We start from the raw sequence: 19,419 nt of genomic DNA, 5'->3' as shown, positions 1-19,419 counted from the left end.
ATTTTGATTTTTTATTAAGAAATATACATGCTTATGGTATTCAAAAGGTAAAGAAATTAAAGTGAGTTTACTAAGTATAGTGAATAGACAGCTTTTAAAAGCACTCCCGAAATCTATCAGTTAAAGACAGTTCTGAATACCACCCTCTTTAACCACAGTTCGGTTTGGAAGGGGCCTTTCAGAACCTCGCAGGGTGCGGGGGCCGCTGAGCACAGCCCCGGCAGGGCCGAGCCCCCCGCCCCGGCCTCCGCGCGGCTCCCGGCCCGCTCGGCCCGCTCGGCTCGGGGCCGGGGCCGGGCAGCCTCGCCCCGCCACACCCGTCCCGCCCGGCCCGCCACCGGAGAGCCCCCGGGCCGCGGCCCCGCACCCGGCACTGACCCGAGCGCCGCTTCCGCTTCCCGCGGGCGGGGCCGCGCCTGCGCCCGGCGGCGGGCCGGGCCGGCGAGGGGCCGGGCCGGCGAGGGGCCGGGCCGGCGAGGGGCCGGGCCGGCGAGGGGCCGGGCCGGCGAGGGGCCGGGCCGGCGAGGGGCCGGGCCGGCGAGGGGCCGGGCCGGCGAGGGGCCGGGCCGGCGAGGGGCCGGGCCGGCGAGGGGCCGGGCCGCGCCGCTGTGAGGGGCCGGGCCGCCGGCAGCGGGGCTGTCCCCCACCGCGGGCCGCGGTCCCTCGGCTTTGTGAGGCTACAATGGGACCGGAGGAGCCATTGTGCCCCCGAACGAACCCGGCCGGCACGGGGAGATACGGGGCGGGGGACATGAAAGCGTCGCGCACCGAAATTGCTTCAAGCCCCCCCGAGTCGCACTTGGGAGATTGATGTCCCCCCTGGCAGCGCGATCTTTGGTGGAGGGCGGGTTGGCTTTGTCGTGCCCGACGACTGCCACGGAGCGGAACCCCCGTTGTCCCCGGGCCGCACATCCCCAGGGATGTGTTATCCCTAAGGGATAACGCCCTGGGTGCGGGCCGGGAGCGAGACCCGCTCGCAGCCCGCCGGCAACAGGTGGGGACCTGAATAACTTCACATCTTTCCGGGAGGGGAAAGAGGGACACGGGGGAGCGCGTGGGAAGATTAGCTCAGAAGTTATTGCCGGTGAAAAATTAAAGAGAGCGGTGCTCTGGGGAGTGCAGATTAATATATTTGGTGACTCCGAGTGCACAAAGCCTCACCATTGTGGCTGTGTCTGAATGCCTGTGAATAGGATGGAGCATATGTGGCCTGTCACCGCAGGTGCCCACATCTGTTCGTCTCCGGGCAGATGCTCTCAGAAAAGGGGAGAGCATTTCCAAAAGCTCAGGCCCGCCCCATCCATACCCATCCTCTTTCTCATAATCACCTTCTGCAGAGTAGTTTTTGTCCCCACCTTCTCGCACCTCCTGCCTACCCTGAACGTGGACAGATGCAGAAAGAAATAAAAACTGCACAAATTGGAAGTGGCTTGGAAAGCTCTGGAAGTATGTAATCAAAATGCTGCCCCCTCTCCTCCCCCAGAGTTTATTAGCAGCAAGTTTTGCGCTGCAGCCAGCATACAGCTCACAAGATGTACACACTGTGCAAAGTGGGGGGAATACAAAAACCCTTCATGCATGAAATGCAACACAGTACAGCAGCACTCTGTGCTGTCAGAGGGCTCTAGAGAGCAACCTGTGCTGGAGTGGTGGTTTGCAACTACTATTTATAGTTCTGGCTTAAAATGATTAATAATGCTGGGCGAAAGAGGGAATTTTCCTAAGAGAACTGGCAGAGGAGCAAATATTGCTACTGAAGTTGGTAGCAGAAAGGGATCTTTCCAGCCATCCAGCAAAATCTCATAGCTGCAATGCAGAACATTTTTTTGAGGAGTGCCGTCACATTTTTTATCACCTGTACATGATCTGAGTCCTGTCGCTCACCCTCCCTCTCTATGACACTGCTGCCAAGACAAGCCAGGCCTCAGCACTGCATGGGGTTACACTGGGCTTGCTTGACAGGGCAATCTGTCTGCTGGGGCACAGGAAAAAATCAGGATCAAGGGACATTTCATGTGGTAAAGCACTTCAGAATGTTTTCTAGTTCAATGTGTTCTGTGGCTTCTGGTGTGGTGAAGATCTTGAGTATCCTTGAATTTAAAGGTGGGCAAAGATGCCAGTACTCCAAATGCAAGGCAGAGGTGTCTCAAGGTGGGCATGGGCAGAAAGAGCATTTGAAACTGCGTGTCCCAGAGCAGGGGCAGGGGAAGGAATGGGACCTGCCCAGCTCAGAGCACCCACGGCAAGTTCTGGGAAAAGTTCCCCCCGAGACCGGGGGCAGGGGGGGGGACCCTAGGGCTGAGGGAGGGCAAGGAGGGGGAAACCTTATTTCCCCAAACCCCTTTTGTCCTGTCGTTCCCTAGGGGATCCCGTGGTTCTGGCCCCCCAGGCGGAGGTAAACAGCCCTTCACCCTTCCGACTCTGGGAGCAATGACAGCTCACGCACACGAGTGATCAATTTTATCCCTCTTAGTTTCCCACAAGCTAAATCCCGTCGGAAGCGAGCCAGGGAGAAAACCCAAACAAACAAGTAGCGCAGGGAAACGGGGCCGGGGCGGGGGGAGGGGGTATCTGGCTTTCTCCTCGTGTGCAATCAGTAAAACACATATAGGGGCCACTTCGGGATTTGCCCAGGGAAGGGTTGGAGAGCAGCTGGCTGCGGTAATCTCCTCGGGAGACAAAGGAATGCCCGGTTCTAGGATCACAGGTAAACACACAACCATTGTAATGAAAATGAGGGGCTAGGATAGGGCCGGAGCAGATGATTTGCGATTTCAAAAAGGGGGCTGGGGGGAAGGGAAGACCCAGAGCTGCTTATCTATCATCTGGCCTCGCTGTGTGCCAGCTGAGCCACGCGACTGTCCTTTCTTATTCTAATCAGCACATGCCTTTGCAACTTTGGGCTAACCTACACGCTAAACTTCTTAATCCTCCTCCCCGCACACGGCAAGGGCGGCGGAGCGCCCCTCCGGCACCGCGGCCCCTCCGCGCCCGTCACGCACCCGCCGCGGGTCGGGGCGCCCGGCGGCAGGGCCTGGGGCACCGCCAGCACCCCCGGTCACGCCGCCGAGCCTGGGGCCAGCGGGGAAGCCGGAGCCCCAGCCCAGCGGCACCCTGCCTGCCCTCCCCCCGCTTCCCATCCCTCCTGCCCGGCCCGGCTCGGCAGAACAGGTGAAGGGGCCGTGCGGCGATGGGGCAGCCGCGCACACATACCTCCGTAGGGACTATAGATCTAATTAAAATATTATGCACACTCGGCTACACATAGCTCCACACGTTCACGTCCCTCCGCCGACGCACCGTTCGCCATATGCCCGGAGCCCTCCGTCCCGGGAAAAATCAGTGTTGCACGCCAGCGATGGCAGCGCGTCGCCCTAATTAATACACGCGCATATCCCACCCACCCCCCCTTTTTAAGTGACTTTTCCCATAATCTGGCTCGCTTAGAAATAAAAGCTGCGGCTGATGTGGAGCTCTCGGCCGCGCTGGTGCTCGCCGGAGCAGAAGAGGGGGGCCGCTGTTGCGGGAAGGGTATCAATTAGGGGCAGGGAGGGGGAGCACAATGCCCCACCAGCCCCAGCGAGCCGCTGGCAGGCGGGGCCGGGCCCGCCACGTCCCGGCCGTGCGGGGTCACCGCGCCCTGGCGGGGCCCCACTCCCCGCGCCCGCCCCCGGGGGTCCCGCCGCCGGCTCACTCGGCGGGGCGGGCGCGGCCGCGCAGGGCGTCGGGCGGGACGGGACGGGACGGGACAGGAAGGGAAGGGAAGGGACCGGCCGGCCGTGCCCGGCAGCGGGGGCCGGCGGCGGTGCGCGGGCACGGTGAACAGCGCGGGGGCGGCGGGGGACGGCGGGGGGCGGCGGGCGAGCGCGGTGCAGAGACACGCGGTTGGGAGCGAAAAAGCGCCATTTGGTTGGGAGCAGATGGCTGGCTGGGGGGCTGATCGCGTCTAAAGGCGTGTCATCCCCCTTCAGCGAGAATCCCTAAGGGCTCCCCTTGTCTTCGAAATCAATGAAAATTAAAGTGCAGAGAATGGATGAATAGTTAGACCTCGAGTCCCTCCTTTGTTCGCCTCAGCTACTGGTGGGCAGGAGTTAAACTACAACAGCCTCCTATAGAAACACTTAAGTTAAACAGTCTCCCCGTTAGTCCAGCATCTGAAAGAGAGAGGGAGAGGGGGGAAAAAAGCAGAAAAAGGAGCTTTCTGCTTGATTTCCCCAATACAGAATCGCGTGGCATAAATTAAGCCAGAGAAGAATAAGCGCCGTGGGCAGGATCCTGCCGGCTCTCACGGCGCCTTTCAGTCACGCTCAGCAGCGGTAATCGAGAAATCTGTGCCACGTCAATTTAACAAATACCCGGTACCGAAGGGGGGTTGTTCAGGATTTGGGGGCAAGTTTTTTCAGTTTTTTTTTTTTTTTTTTTTTTTTTTTTTTTTTTTTCTATCTCTAGGTTAAAGCCCTCGCGCGTGTAACTTTTTATTTCCAGTTTTTTAAGCAAGGAGATGCTAATGGACCAATTTTCTATCTCTCGTAGATTAAAAGATCCGCGTTGATATATCACTTCTCGCCTCCACCGACGGGCCACCACCCAAATTTCAAGACAGATATTGCCGCTCACCCCGGGCCCCCCGCCCCCCCGCCCCACTCGTTTAGTAAATCTCATACGAAGTGATGTTTCCCCCCTCTCTCTCTTTTTCCCGGGGATAACGCCGCAGCAAAGTTTGCGAAGCAGCGACAAGCCACTTGAAAAGATGTTGACGCTAGGTGGCAAAAGTAATGTGCAGTGTAAACCGGCGCTGCTGCGGGATGCGCCCCCCGCTCCCCGCTGCTGAGGCTGGGCACGGCGGGGGCGGGCGGCCGGGCCTCCGAGGATCCGCCGCCCGCTCCGCTCCGCTCCCTCCTGGGCCGTCTTCCTTACGTTCTCGCAGGATGCCTGCGGGATCGCTGGTCCCTTCTCTCCCCAGACACAATTCCGGGGTAAAAAAAGAAAAAAGGCAAATCCAAACATTCCTGTACATTTTAAACTTTTGCTTATGCGTCGAGGGGCAGTGAGAGGTGAGAGTAAGAGCACCTGGGTGTATATGGATCGTTTGACTACAATTAGACGTAAAGGACACACGTTGAGTGGCAAAACGTTGCAAAGATCTGGATGCTTGTACCAAGAGTTGGAGTAGGTGGCCTGGGTTTGGGGTAGATGCCACAAACCCCTAGTAAATGAATGTGGGCAGCTACAGTCCTGGAACAGTCAAGAAGAGCTGGGCTGAATGAACTCATTAGTGATTTTCTTTTAATTGGTATTACTCAATGCTTTTACTTTAAGAAGTCTTTAAGATTTTTTTTTTTTTCCTAGCGCATTGTAAGATAATTTGTGATCAAGACATCTGCTTCAATGGAAGCCACATTTTGCCATGCAAATGCACGTTTCAACCCAATAAAGTCGCCATAATAAGGCTTTTAGCACGGCATACCTACAGTGAGGTTATTGTAGCCAAATCCTCTCCTTTTGCACACAAGCTTAATCTGTGCTGAAATGATCTGTTACAATTAAAATGACATTTACAGAGACAGTTACACCTTGCATCCTAATGAATCCGCCTGCGCCTACCAAAGGTGTTTAAACAGAGTGCCTAAACAAAGTGGAAAACCCTGCTTCGAGTGACATGCCAGAGTCGCCCTCCAACTTTTATCCCCTGCTTCCATCCATCATTAAGAAACTCCTCAAATGGTAATAGTCTCTATCCCTTTTTCACCGCACCAGTAAACTCCTTGCCATGTTTTAAAGATCAAAACAAAAGTTGTACTATCTGATGGGTACGTTGAAAAATTTGTAAAGGTGATGACTGGTGTAAATTTGGGCTAGTTTATTTTGTGCGCGTATGTGTGTGTATGTGTGTGTGTATGTGTGTTGCGGAGGGGGGAAGTGCTGGAAGGGATTTCTTTAAAAAATGTGCGGACATTGTTGTAGAGGCAGTAGCGTGCGCCGAGGGGAGCTCTTTCTCTCCCTCGCATTGTGCAGGGAGCAGGTGCTGTCTACATTACCATACAGCTGAGAGCACAAAGAGCTAACTGATTCAGCCCTCACACAATAACAAACGGCCTTAATGACAGCCACGCGAACGACACACACCAAACTCACTTTTTACTAAGCTGAAGGACGAAAAAAGAGAGAGGGAGAGAGAGAGAGACGTAGAGAGAGAGGTTGCTGGTGATGATGATAATAATCATAGAGGGGTGCGGGACCCGGGCGCAGAGAGTGGCTCTCTCCAGCAGCGGTGGTGGCAGGGACGGGACCCGCGGAGCCCCGCAAACGGGTCCCCTCCACAAGTCCCCGCCGCGAACCCGCCCGCGTCCTCCCTCGCCTCCGGATCCCCGGGGATCGCCCGTGCCTCCGCCGGCGGGATGCGCGCCGTGAGCGGAGCCGAAGGAAGAGCGAGCCCCGGGTCACTTCGTCCACGTTCGTTGTCCCCCTCCCCAATTACCCCGGTTATGCCGGGGTAAATGCGGTGTGAATTTCATGGGATGGGACTCCCCTCGTTATGGCTCGATGGCTCCCACCTCCCTCTTCCCTTTAACGCCGGAGAAGCCCCTTGCAGTAGTCACGATCACCGAGTCACTTTTTGGGGTCACGGCGGCTCCTCTGCACGTTCCAAGAGGCAATTACAGCCCGCCGTCCCCGGGGCTACTCTCTGTCCGGAGCGTGTTGCACTGCCTCTCCCCGGTGCAGCGGGGGTGTTACCCTCTCGCCGGAGCAGAAGGGGGATTCTTGCGGTTACCAAATTTGCAGGAATGTAAATGAACACGTTTTGTGAGCGCGAAGGGGAGGGGGAGGAGGGTTGCACATTTTACAGCTCACTGACCATTTGGCGATCCATTGAGAGGAGGGTTTGGAAAAGTGGCTCCTTTGTGACAGCTCTAGCCAGATTGGGGGGCTGCTCATTTGCATCTCATTAGGCATGCAGTCGGCCGGCGGGATATAAGGGCGGCAGGCGCCCAAGGAGAGGCAGATCCTTAGCGCTTCACCCTCGGAGAGAGCCGCCGAGCCGAGCCGAGCCGCGGCACGGAGCGGAGCGGAGCAGAGCAGAGCAGTCACCCCCTCCCCCGTAGGAGCACACCCGGACACGCTCTGTTCACTGCTGTTGAGACACGAGCTTATTTTTGTTGGCTGGGATTCCTCTAAAAACAAAAGTAAACCCAAAACAAGGAAAGAGAGCTTCGCTTCCTTTGAAAAAAAAAAAAAAAAAGGAAAAGATAAAAAAAAAAAAGAAAAAGAAAAAAGGGGATCAAGGCTCCGACGTGACCTGCCCGCCACCGCTGCTGTTTGACACCCACCAGCCCCGACGTGCGCAGGGTGAGCGCAGCCGCGCAGACCCGCTCCCGAATCGCACCGCCCCGGGAATTATCGCCGCTGCCTCCGCCGCTGCCTCTGCAGGGATTTCCAGATCGCCAATTTTTAATCTTCCTTGGGAAGCCTTTTCTCTGCCTCTGTTGGGAATTAAGTTGCTTTTATTTTATTATTTTTATTTTTTCTTCCTGGAGAAAAAGAGGAGCATCGTGAATTGCGAAAGAAAAAGAGTTTAACAGATAAATATTAATTTTTTTCCCCCGTCCTCTTTTCCTCTCTTTTTCTTTTGCCATCCGGAAGAGTTGTCAGTTGCCGACAGGCTACATCTAGAGGTATCGACAAAAGGGAAAAAAAAGTCAGAGACACTCCTGAAAGAAGGAGACCTTGACAGTAACTCTTCCAGCTCTGCTGGGACGAGCGGCTTTGGCCGCTGTGTTTTTTCCCTTACCCCGAGAGACACTTTCCCCTTTTCCCTCTGACGAGAAGATAAGGGGGAGGAAAGCGAGGGCACCAGAGCTGCACCTCCAAAATGGGAGGTCGGTTCCTGCTGACGCTCGCCGTCCTCTCGGTGCTGCTGAGCCGCTGCCAGGTAAGTGCCCGCGGGGTGCAGGACAGGAATGCCTGCACCGGGAGGTCCCTGCACCGGGAGGTCCCTGCACCGGGGAGTCCTGCGGGGGATGCGGGCACTGTCGCTGCCGGTGGCAGCAGTGAGGAGCGGGGAGGGGGTAGCCGCCGGGGCCGGGGCCGGGGCCGGGGCCGGGGCCGGGGCCGGGGCCAGGGTCGGGCCGGTGGAGCGGGCTGCTCGGTGGCTGACGGCCACTGTCCCCTCCCCGCAGGTCGGCTCCTCCGGGGTCTTCGAGCTGAAGCTGCAGGAATTTGTCAATAAGAAGGGGCTGCTCAGCAACCGCAATTGCTGCCGCGGAGGCGGCCCCGGCGCCGGCGGGCTCCAGCAGTGCGACTGCAAGACCTTCTTCCGCGTCTGCCTCAAGCACTACCAGGCCAGCGTGTCCCCCGAGCCGCCCTGCACCTACGGCAGCGCCATCACCCCCGTGCTCGGCGCCAACTCCTTCAGCGTCCCCGACGGGGCGGGCGGTGCCGACCCCGCCTTCAGCAATCCCATCCGCTTCCCCTTCGGCTTCACCTGGCCCGTAAGTGGGGGGCGATGCTGGAGGGCGCGGCACATATGCATCCCGTCCCATCCCGTGCCATTCCAAGAGGCCACCAATCCCCTTGAAGTGTCAAGATGGGAAGGGGACAACCATTGATAACTCCTGGGGACTGGCGGCACTGCCCCTTGAGCCTACCTGCTCTCATGCTCTCCTGGTGGGTTGTCTCTGCTTCTTCTTTCCACAGGGCACCTTCTCGCTCATCATTGAGGCTCTGCACACGGACTCACCTGATGACCTCACCACTGGTAAGTGTCCTGAAACACACTTTTCCTCGTAATAATCACAGCCCTGCAGACCTATTTGACCCCATTCTTTGCAGTGTGTAGCACATTCTCCTCTACGGTAGACCTGTGGCAACAGAGGCCAACCTGTTGGTGCAGCCATGTCATCCTGCCTCTACAGTTCCCCTCCCACCACAGACCCCACTATACCCTGCCTGCTTTGGGCTCTAACTGCTCTCCTCTCCACTGTCACACAGAAAACCCTGAGCGCCTCATCAGCCGCCTGGCTACCCAGAGACACTTGGCAGTGGGTGAAGAGTGGTCCCAGGACCTGCACAGCAGCGGCCGCACTGACCTCAAGTACTCCTATCGCTTCGTGTGTGATGAGCACTACTATGGAGAAGGCTGCTCTGTCTTCTGCCGCCCCCGGGACGATGCCTTTGGTCACTTCACCTGTGGAGAGCGTGGCGAGAAAGTCTGCAACCCGGGCTGGAAAGGCCAGTACTGCACTGAGCGTAAGTATCCACCTCCTTGTCTCCTTGGGTGCCCCTTGCAGCAGTGTCTCCTGAGCTCTTGGGGTTGGTGGAGGGGTCTTTCTCTGACATCAGTCCCCATGGGGAGGGAGAACCAAGCAATGGTGGGTGGATGTCTGGTTCCATGCCCATGCCTTACCAGCGTGAGGGGTGGGAGATCTCAGCATTGTCACAGAAAGTTAATGCAGACAGCCCCTTCTCAAGCCAACAAAATGTCAGTGCCAACTCTACACTCTTGCTCATTTGCTTTAGACCATTTAATCTGGTAACAAAATGTTCAGCAGTTGCTTGAGGATTTATTAAAATGTATCAGTACTACTTTTTATACCTATCCACCCTCCAACCATGCAACCATGCTACAGTCACCTACAGGGTATGTAGCTTCAGAGGAGGCAGCTAGGCTTTGGCAACATCCATGTAACAGCCTTGTGCATAGCTTTGCTATGGTCTGATCCTCTGTGGCCTTGTATTAAGAAGAATATTAGGAAGTCCAAGACATTCTCTATGGCTTCTAGACTGTACATTTCTCATTTGGGGTACTCATATGCTGCCGCTAACAGAAATTTCTGCACGTGGGGCCACGAGAACATTCAACTTATTCCCCAGCTCTCTTCTGTCCCATTGCATGATAATTAATACAAATAAAGTAGTGAGGGACATGAAACATACCCCAGAGCTTGAAGTTTTTGAGGAATGTGGTGTGTTGATACAGCAGGAAAGGCTGGGACAGTAAGCAGATCACAGACAGGATAGTCCAGGATGTCAGATACTTTCCGGTTGTATGAGATTCCGCCCTTTGTAGATTCATAGCGGTGTACACCCAAATGTGCACACAGAGCCCTGCTGCAGCCTGTGATGGCATTTTCTGTGTCTATACACGGATCTGAAATATGCTGGCAGATGACGTACTGGGCCAGTGCACCTCTGCAGTCATCAAAGGGCCAGGCAGGCAGGAAGAAAACAGTTCCAGGCTGCAAAGCAGTCTCAGCTTTCTTCTTGTTGTGTTTTGGTTTCTTTTTAAACCCACCTACACTGTGGTCTCAGCTGAGCTGCTATCAAACCATTCCTGATTGATTATTCACACTGCTAGTGACTGCTAGGATGCTTTTAGCGGTCCATGGTACAATGTTGCACAATGAATAGCAGGCAAAGGGGCTCACATTTTCTTTGATGGCGTTTTAAATAAGAGCTGCAACCTTTCCTATGACCAAAAGTACCTAGCCCAGTTGTGTTAAGGGGTGGGGAAAAAGGAAACATTTTGATAGTGAGCTCTTTTGGGGCTGTCAGCACTTTTGAATGCCTGTACATCTCTGCTATTCCCACAGTGAAGCAGAAGGCTGTCCATCTTTTTTGACTCATTATGTACGTTCTTTGCTGTGTTTTCCCTCTCAGAAAAAAAACAGCTTATAGCACTGACACAAACCTACAAGGCAGGGGAGATGTGTTTATGTGTGCATGCAAAAAGAATGTTTTGCCGTTAGTGAGTGGAGCTGCCAGTTGCAGATTGCTTCCCGTTGCCTTGCCCCCAGCTCCATTCTTTCCAACTTGGAGGCGATCTGATTATCAGCACTGATTCTTTCTTTCTTTTTCTTCCCCCCTCCTTCCCCTCGCATGCCATTGTCTCCGGCTGGCTTTGTTGAATTAAAACTTTGCAGTGCCTGCTTAATGAGTTCCATAACCAGGCAAAGTAATGAGCAGAAGTCCCTTTTTTCCCTTCTCTCACCCTCCCTCCCGCTGGCCCGCTTACCTCTTTTACCAGGGCTGCACCCACCCGCCCGCCCCTTTTCGGAGCAGGGCGGAGGGGGGAAGGAGGGAGGAAGAACTTTAGACTTATTTATTTGAATAAGAAAAAAAAAAGTTTTTTTGCAGCGAAATCACGCGCGTGCCATAGATTAGCTGTGGGCAGGGATAGGCTGCCCAGTCGCCGGCCGCCGGCCCCATTGGCTCCGGGGCCGGGGTATTGTTGCAGTGGGGCAGCTGCTGGGAGAGAATAGACAATAGAGCAGCTGTCTTGCACTGGCACCCTGCACACCAGCTGTCCACTCTTATCTGCACACACACTTTCGGGGGATATTAAGAGGTGGAGCTGTGTGCATAGAATTGGAAAAAAGGACTTCTGACCCTCACTGGGAAGGGAAGGGGGGTGAGGGGCTGTGGGGAAGGGAGCAATTGTGAGCCCTCTTTTGTCTGTGTGCAACTGTATTAAGAAGAATGCTCATCCCTGGTGATAAGTAAAGTGCCCAGTTACGGGGCAAGATCAATACTCCTTCAGACTCCAGAGATTAATTCAGCTGTGCTTAACTGCCCCAATCTTGTAAAAGGGACTCACTCCCCACCCACAAGGTGCTCTCAGACTCAGACTTGTAAAAGAGAGTTGTTTTAGCACCAGTGCTGATGTCTTTCCCTGCTTGGTTTGTTTGCAGCAATTTGTTTGCCTGGATGTGATGAGCAACACGGCTTTTGCGACAAGCCTGGGGAATGCAAGTAAGTTTTCCACTCTCTTCCTGCTTCCATCTTTGTCTTTCAGTGTTGATGCTCTGGTGTAAAATAAGCCAATGGACATTTGAAGGGTTAGTTTAAAGGCCTTTCTTCATATTAGATGGAAATTTGAAATATCTGGTTGATGCCAGATCAAAGTATTATTCCGTAAGTCAAACATCAGTGCCATTAATATTAACCTAATGGGTTTACAGTGCCGTGTATAAGGCTGGGCTCTTTGTTATTAAATATTAAACAAATTAACTATCAGAACCATGGGTCTATCTAAGGAAGTGGAAGAAATAGCTAGGATTGATGAAAGCTGATGCTATGGTTGGACTTGGTGACTTTCTCACTGAAGGATCATCGAGGCCTTTTAGGAAGCTTGATCTCTGGCACCAGTGTGCTTGCAGAGTTTGTGATGGGGTTTCCAACTGTGAGAAGTCTAAACCTGATGAGACTTTTTTGTTATCTTTTTTTTTTTCAGATGCAGAGTGGGCTGGCAGGGGCGATATTGTGATGAGTGCATCCGATACCCAGGATGCCTTCATGGTACCTGTCAGCAGCCGTGGCAGTGCAACTGCCAGGAAGGCTGGGGTGGCCTTTTCTGCAACCAGGGTGAGTTCTCACCCTGAGCATCTGTTATAAAAAGCAGAGAGCAGGCAACTATTTTCAGCTTACTCACTGTATGGTAGTCTTGCAAAGTAGTAAGCACCGTGGTGGCTCTCTCTAAAAAAAGAAAATATATATTTTACAGACCTGAACTACTGCACCCACCACAAGCCCTGCAAGAATGGTGCCACATGCACTAATACTGGTCAGGGGAGCTACACTTGTTCATGCCGACCTGGGTATACAGGCTCCAACTGTGAGATTGAAATCAATGAATGCGATGCCAACCCTTGCAAGAATGGTGGAAGCTGCACTGTAAGTTGTTTGTAAAACTCCTCCAAGTGAGGAGTTTATGTCAGTTTCACTAATTTTTAAAATTCCTTTTTGGATTTCAGAGCAAGTTCAGACAAATGTTTTGATCGTTTCTCATTTCTTCCCCCCAGGATCTTGAGAACAGCTATTCCTGTACCTGCCCCCCAGGCTTCTATGGGAAGAACTGTGAGCTGAGCGCAATGACTTGTGCAGACGGACCATGCTTCAACGGTGGGCGCTGCACCGACAACCCTGATGGGGGCTACAGCTGCCGTTGTCCACTGGGTTATTCTGGGTTCAACTGTGAAAAGAAAATTGATTACTGCAGTTCCAGCCCTTGTGCTAATGGTAAGGCCAAACAGCATACACTTACTTTGGTGTCTGGTCTGGAGTTCCTAACAAGTCACACTGATCAATCATAGAATCATAGAATGGTCTGGGTTGGAAGGGACCTTAGTCATCTAGTTCCAAGCCCCTGCCATGGGCAAGGACACCTTTCACTAGACCAGGCTGTTCATAGCCCTGTGGAACCTGGCCTTGAACACTGCCAGGGATGGAACATCCACCACTTCTCTGGGCAACTGGTTCTCTTACAGTAAATAATTTTTTCATAGTATCTTATCTAAAGCTGCTCTCTTTCAGTTTAAAGCCATTCTACCTTGCTCTACCTGCATCCTCTTGTAAAAAAGTTGCATCATGTCAATAGTTGACTTGGTGGAGTAGGATCTGTACTAAGAAAGCAATGGCATGGCTTGGGCCATTGCTGCAGATTGCATTTTCTGATGACCAACTGGCCAAGTAACTTGGTCTGAAGCTTCATGCACGTAAATGTGGAAGATTATACTTTCAAATCCTTTACGAAGAGTCTTAGAGGTCTGTGCATGGAAATGCCACACAAGTGCTAAACATTATTACTTGTAATCTGGTTACAGTAATTTTCCTGTTTTGATTAAACTAGTGAAGACTTTCTGTACTGTAATCATCCTTATTCATTGCCAGTCAAATTCTGTAACATGAGATGTGGTGTTAATCTGACCTGGGTTAGTGTTCTGGTTTGAGTTGAGTGAAATGTTAAAAAATGAATAGGATTGAGAATGAAAAATAAATCTGCTTAACAAAAATCTTTCTTAAAAAAAATTGCATTTTATGTTGGATTAGACTTGTCAAAGGTCAAGCTGACCTCTCAAAAAGAAAGCTCTCCTCAGCTGCTTGTTGTGCTTTTTGCCCCAAGAACAGCGAGTCGGGGGCTGTGTTGTCGGCTGCCCACCACTCAGCTCGTCCCCCTTTCCTGTCTTGCAGGAGCCCAGTGTGTCGATCTGGGGAACTCCTATATCTGCCAGTGCCAGGCTGGCTTCACTGGGAAGCACTGCGATGACAACGTGGACGACTGTGCATCCTTCCCCTGTGTCAACGGAGGGACCTGCCAGGATGGCATCAATGACTATTCCTGCACCTGCCCCCCAGGATACAACGGGAAGAACTGCAGCACCCCGGTGAGCAGATGCGAACACAACCCTTGCCACAATGGGGCCACCTGCCATGAAAGAAACAACCGCTATGTCTGTGAGTGTGCCCGGGGCTACGGCGGGCTCAACTGCCAGTTTCTGCTCCCTGAGCCACCTCAGGGACCCGTCATCGTTGACTTCACTGAAAAGTACATGGAAGGCCAGAACTCCCAGTTCCCCTGGATCGCCGTCTGTGCTGGGATTATTCTGGTCCTCATGCTGCTGCTGGGGTGTGCTGCTGTGGTTGTCTGCGTCAGGCTCAGGGTGCAGAAGAGGCACCACCAGCCTGATGCCTGCAGGAGTGAGACTGAGACTATGAATAACCTGGCAAACTGCCAGCGTGAGAAGGACATTTCCATAAGTGTAATTGGTGCCACTCAGATTAAAAACACAAATAAGAAAGTAGACTTTCACAGCGATAACTCTGATAAAAATGGCTACAAAGTCAGATACCCGTCAGTGGATTACAATTTGGTGCATGAACTCAAGAATGAGGACTCAGTTAAGGAGGAGCACAGCAAATGTGAAGCCAAGTGTGAAACATATGATTCAGAGGCAGAAGAGAAAAGTGCAGTACAACTAAAGAGGTACCTCACATCTGAGTGCAGGGGGTGGCTTGGCTTTGAAGGGGGAGTGTATATCTCATTGGTAGCATTAAGCAACAGCCATCTGACTTATTCTTTCTCTTTTTGCCTTCAATAGTGATACTTCTGAAAGAAAGCGACCAGATTCAGTATATTCCACTTCAAAGGACACAAAGTACCAGTCGGTGTATGTCATATCAGAAGAGAAAGATGAGTGCATCATAGCAACTGAGGTTCGTAGGGTTGGAATAGCAGAGAAAATTCTTGGTCTGCAGCTCCCATTCAATACATGCTGGGGCAGATAAACTCCTTTCCATAATGCCACAGTGGCTTGTACCTGTTGAAATCCAGACAGCTTGAGTTTATGATGCTGTGGACATTGTAAAGACAAGCTCAGTGACTTGCTGCTGTGGATTTTGTGGGTTTGACAAGTTTTGTAGACTAGGGTACAATGGTAATGTGGTTGAGGTGTGCAGACCCCACCCCTTGGTGTGCTTCATGTAGAATCCTGACCCTCTGCAACCTTACAGCCCTCTTCATATGTTTGATTAACCTCTCCTGATCTCTGCTTGTGTTTTCTCTTTCCAGGTGTAAACCAGAGGTCATATGGCAAGGTGGCTGTTCAGAACAATTTCAGAGGAGACGTGCCCCAATGAATGCTGCTGAAAGAGGAATGGGAGATAGATTCCTTCACTGACTGCTGCTGAGAAACTAAATTCAGGCTTGAGCTGGTTCTCTACTGAAGTTAGCAAAGTGACTGCAAAATAAAGAAACAAGATGGACACGAGGCAAGGGTCTGTGTTCAAGGATTACTGTTGCACTGCCTTTTATGAATTTTATCATTGCACTATGGTCAGTTGCTTTTCTATATATATTTAAATGAATGGACTTAATTACGACATAAAAAGCATGCACTGCCTGAAGTGTATATTTTGGATTATTATGAGCCAGTCTTTTCTTGAATTAGAGACACAAACACTGCCTTTATTGTCTTTTTTGATACTAAAATGTGTTTTTACTAGGTGAGAAAAAGTGTGTTATTTTTTTGAATCTGTAAAAATATTTTCATGATAATTGTAAAGCTTGAGTATTTTGTGATGTTCATTTTTTTATAATTTAAATTTTTTGGTAAATATGTACAAAGGCACTTCGGGTCTATGTGACTATATTTTTTGTATATAAATGTATTTATGGAATATTGTGCAAATGTTATTTGATTTTTTTTACCATTTTGTTAATGAAGAAATTCATTTTTAAAATATTTTTCCAAAATAAATATTATTAATGATAACCAGAGTGCTATGTTTATTCCATATCTGATGATGAACTGACTGGACTTTGCAACCAGGCATCTGACAGGCCTGTGTGGACTCATGGGGGCATTGGGTAGGATTGAGACTTATTACAAAGACTGGGGAACAACTTGTTGTGTGTAGACCCTCCCTCCTTCCCCTCCGAACCTTCTGACGTGTTGACCCCATGGCTGTGCTCAGTCTTACTCCAAAGGCAAATGGCAAAATCATGAGTAATATTTGCCCAGTCATGTTGGGCTGTATGTTTATGTAAACACATATAGAGTCACTTCCTGAGGAAGCGCAAGAGTTGACTGTACTCCATTGCAATCCAGACCTGGGGCTTGTCATGTCTCAACTCCTCATTTTTTGGAAATTCAAACACTTGCCTGCAGTCCAGGGGATTTTGGGACACACTAGCAAGGTAGGGCCTCTACCTCAGGTCCTTGAGGTGCTCCCATGGGCTGTGAGCTCCCCCAAACTTCCCTCTTCAGGAAACGGTAACAGTGAACTGACTTGTGGCCACAACTCCCCTGACTACAACACCTGCTGAAGTACCAGTTGTGTCTGGTTTCTGCTCTGCCCCTGATGTCTGCTGCCTTCATAGTGGGACAGAGTGTGATCCCATCCCCTGGCTTGGCTCTGAATGCTCAGGCAATTTCTCCAATTTAGTTTGCCCTAAAAAGCTTGCCTTCACATTGTGCTGCATGTTCTTCAGAAACAGTCAAAGGGCTCTTGCAGCTGGTGATCTTTATGTATTCCCCTTATTTTAGTGTGCATAAGTACATGAACCACTGGAACTCCACTTTTGTGTGAGGTCAGTGGAAAACTTACACTGACTGAGGAGGCTTGTCTATTTATAAGTTTAGCTTTTTGCTGAGTGAAACCTCAGACAAGGCATACAGGCTCACTTCCTACAAAGTGTCCTGACGTGGTTATCCTCTTCATCTATCCCAAAGTGTCCTTCTGGGGAACATTTTCGTAAGGAGAGTGATGTGAGGTATTGAAAACTAGCCTGTCAGTGATGGTCTGAACAGCGGTTTCAATTTAAGCAGTGACATAAGAACTTGACAATAATCAGTCGATGCAACATATATTAAATGAGGCATGATGGTGTGTATGGCAGCAAGTGCTCAATGCAACATAATCTCACAGATTAGACAGAAAAGTGAGCCTTTCAAGGTGTTGTCACTATTTTTGTTGCTCATTTGCTTTTCAACCTTGGCCAAGGCATTTTATTTCTCTGTATTTACTCTTCTTCCCAAGCTTTATGGAGCAGGCTTGTCTCTTATGATGTACTACACTTTGCAGTCAGTGCCATGGTCTTGGCTAGGCTTTCTTAATGCTGCTTCTGTAGAAACAGCAGTAACAAAAGGAAGGCCATCAGTGGTTGAGTACCTCTGTAACATCAGGTTTTCCGTGCAACAGCGAGATCTACTTTAATTTACTGTCAGGTAAAGATTTGGAAAAGCACACAGCTCCCTTCTCTTGTGAAAATGCGCAGCACTGGCATCTACCCATCTTTGCTTAAAAATAAAACAGCTTTGGAAAGATAAGTTTGTCAAATGTGCTAATTATCAGCAGTGCTGAGTTTGGTGAGTAACAGAAGACTACAGACAAAGGGAAGGGCATGGTCCTGTCTTTCTGAAACACCTCCTGAAATGATGGCTACACAGATCAGCCCAATGGCTTCTTCTGTTTCTGTCTTGTGCAAGGTTAGGGCTACAGACACACACAGGATTTATTTCTTCTACAGGATTACCAAGTCCCCTGGCCCTGAGTATGTGTGAATACAGTGGCTCTCAGCGACCAGAGTGGGTTGAGGTACGCAGTGTGGAGCACTGGTTCTGTTCTCCTCATCCACAGTACTTGGGCCTTACTGGGCAAAAAAATGGGTGATCTGGGCAGGGGGTGGAAGTGGAGCATGCCTTGCTTGAGAGAGCGGATGGCAGATGCAGGTGTGGAGCCATGTGTGCAGGTGGTGCACACTATGGCCAAGGGGCAGTGATGGGGCTCTGCTCACCCCAGGATGGGAGCTCTGCTGCCAAAGAACAGCAGGAACCTCCTGGTCAGCAGGGTCTCTGAATGGCCTCCTCATTCTAAAACAAGAGGAGAGCCTGCCTGGGGAGTCCATTTAGCTGGGACAGCTGAGAATTCAGGGCCCAATCCAAAGCCCATTAAATTAATGGAAAGGGTCCAGCAAACTGCAGGGACACATGGCACCGTGCCCCTCCTGACACAGCACATCTCCGTCTCTCCCCAGGGAAGCCACACGCACTGATGCAGCGTGTGGCCCTCTGGGTGGGGGGGGGATATGAAAGCCTGCAGCTGGTCCAGCCAGGTCTGTGCCCTGAACACTCATCCCCCTGGAGCCAGGACTTTGGGGGCCTGGGGTCCCTCCTCAGGCTGTCACTGTGGCACTGTTAATTCATGTGCATACCTCGACATGCAATGTCTCCTTCTCTCTGTCCCGCAGCAGCCCTGGAGCCCTTGGCTTCCTTGTCTGGGGCCAGTTCTCAATAGGGTGGCCAGAGAGGGCACCCCTCAGCCCACACCTCTGCCAGCCTGTGTCTCTGTGGCAAGTGGCATTTGCATTGTTGGCACAGACAGGACATGTCTAGAAATTAGAAGCACTGAAGAAGCACTGAAGGAGAGGTCAGCTGCTGGGAGGTATTAGCTGTCCTGATGGTAGACAGAGATTTCTCAAGAGTGTTACATCTTTCAATACATAGAAAACTTAGGTTCAGACAGCAGTCTTAAGTTTAATTGCAAACAAGCTTTATAAATTGATTTAAATTTATATTTGTGCTTCTTTTGTACACAGTGAAGAACAGTTTATGTGTCAGGAAACTTGGGTGCTATTCCTGGCTCCACCAAAGACCTGATACGTAACCTTGGGAGAGGAAGGATGGTCTTGTGGTCAAGGCATTGCAGAGGGATTCAGGAGGGCCCCCTTCTATTTCCAGCACTCCCTCCAGACTTCCTGTGCAACCTTGGACCTGTGTCACTTAATCTTTCCAGGACCTTAGGAAAATGGTGGCCTCCTGGTTATTCTAATAGGGAGAAGGTCATTTGTGCTTGTGAGAGGATACCGTGGTGGTGGGGAATGTTAAAACACTCTTTGAGGCAAGTAAGGCTATTTCCTATTTCTGTACATCAGACTGCTTGTCTGTGAGGTGTGTGCTATTTTTGCAAAGCACTTTCAGATGCTTGCATGGAATAGAGCCCTCTCTCACAATTGAAACATCCATCATCATCTCAGAGAGGATATGCAAACCCTGCGCTGGCAGCGAGGAGACAAACTGGACGGGGGAGGGAGGCAGCTGTGGTGGTATGTGTGTGCAGAGTGTATGCAGGGGGAATGTGATACAG

The 19,419-nt window shown here is 51.4% G+C and overlaps 2 protein-coding genes across 3 annotated transcripts in view; one reads left to right on the top strand and one right to left on the bottom strand.

The window, feature by feature from the left end:
- FAM120B (family with sequence similarity 120 member B) overlaps positions 1–411 on the bottom strand; it is a 47,837-nt gene extending 47,426 nt beyond the window's left edge. For both annotated transcript variants that reach the window (XM_021527167.2, XM_077782105.1), the window contains exon 1: positions 379–411. The gene's annotated coding sequence lies outside the window, so the exon portion shown is untranslated. The remainder of the gene's footprint in view (positions 1–378) is intronic.
- Positions 412–7,277: 6,866 nt separating this feature from the next.
- On the top strand, positions 7,278–15,570 carry DLL1 (delta like canonical Notch ligand 1). Its single transcript, XM_031504529.2, has 11 exons — positions 7,278–7,930; positions 8,178–8,489; positions 8,695–8,755; positions 8,989–9,246; positions 11,688–11,748; positions 12,230–12,360; positions 12,500–12,669; positions 12,798–13,014; positions 13,966–14,758; positions 14,874–14,988; positions 15,344–15,570. The coding sequence occupies exons 1-11, from the start codon at positions 7,871–7,873 to the stop codon at positions 15,347–15,349; spliced, it is 2,184 nt and encodes a 727-aa protein (XP_031360389.1). The 5' UTR covers positions 7,278–7,870; the 3' UTR covers positions 15,350–15,570.
- Positions 15,571–19,419: the final 3,849 nt, after the last annotated feature.

The sequence above is a fragment of the Lonchura striata genome, chromosome 3, assembly GCF_046129695.1.
Source record: "Lonchura striata isolate bLonStr1 chromosome 3, bLonStr1.mat, whole genome shotgun sequence".
Taxonomy (NCBI): domain Eukaryota; kingdom Metazoa; phylum Chordata; class Aves; order Passeriformes; family Estrildidae; genus Lonchura; species Lonchura striata.
Note: the sequence above shows the minus strand (reverse complement) of the source record. Positions and strands in the feature narration are given on the sequence as shown.

Excerpts from the sequence above, each read along its gene's own strand:
- DLL1 (XM_031504529.2), top strand. The coding sequence starts at position 7,871 with ATGGGAGGTCGGTTCCTGCTGACGCTCGCCGTCCTCTCGGTGCTGCTG. Across the intron at positions 7,931-8,177 it reads TGCTGCTGAGCCGCTGCCAG|GTCGGCTCCTCCGGGGTCTT; the intron begins GTAAGTGCCCGC and ends CCCTCCCCGCAG. Across the intron at positions 9,247-11,687 it reads AGGCCAGTACTGCACTGAGC|CAATTTGTTTGCCTGGATGT; the intron begins GTAAGTATCCAC and ends GTTTGTTTGCAG.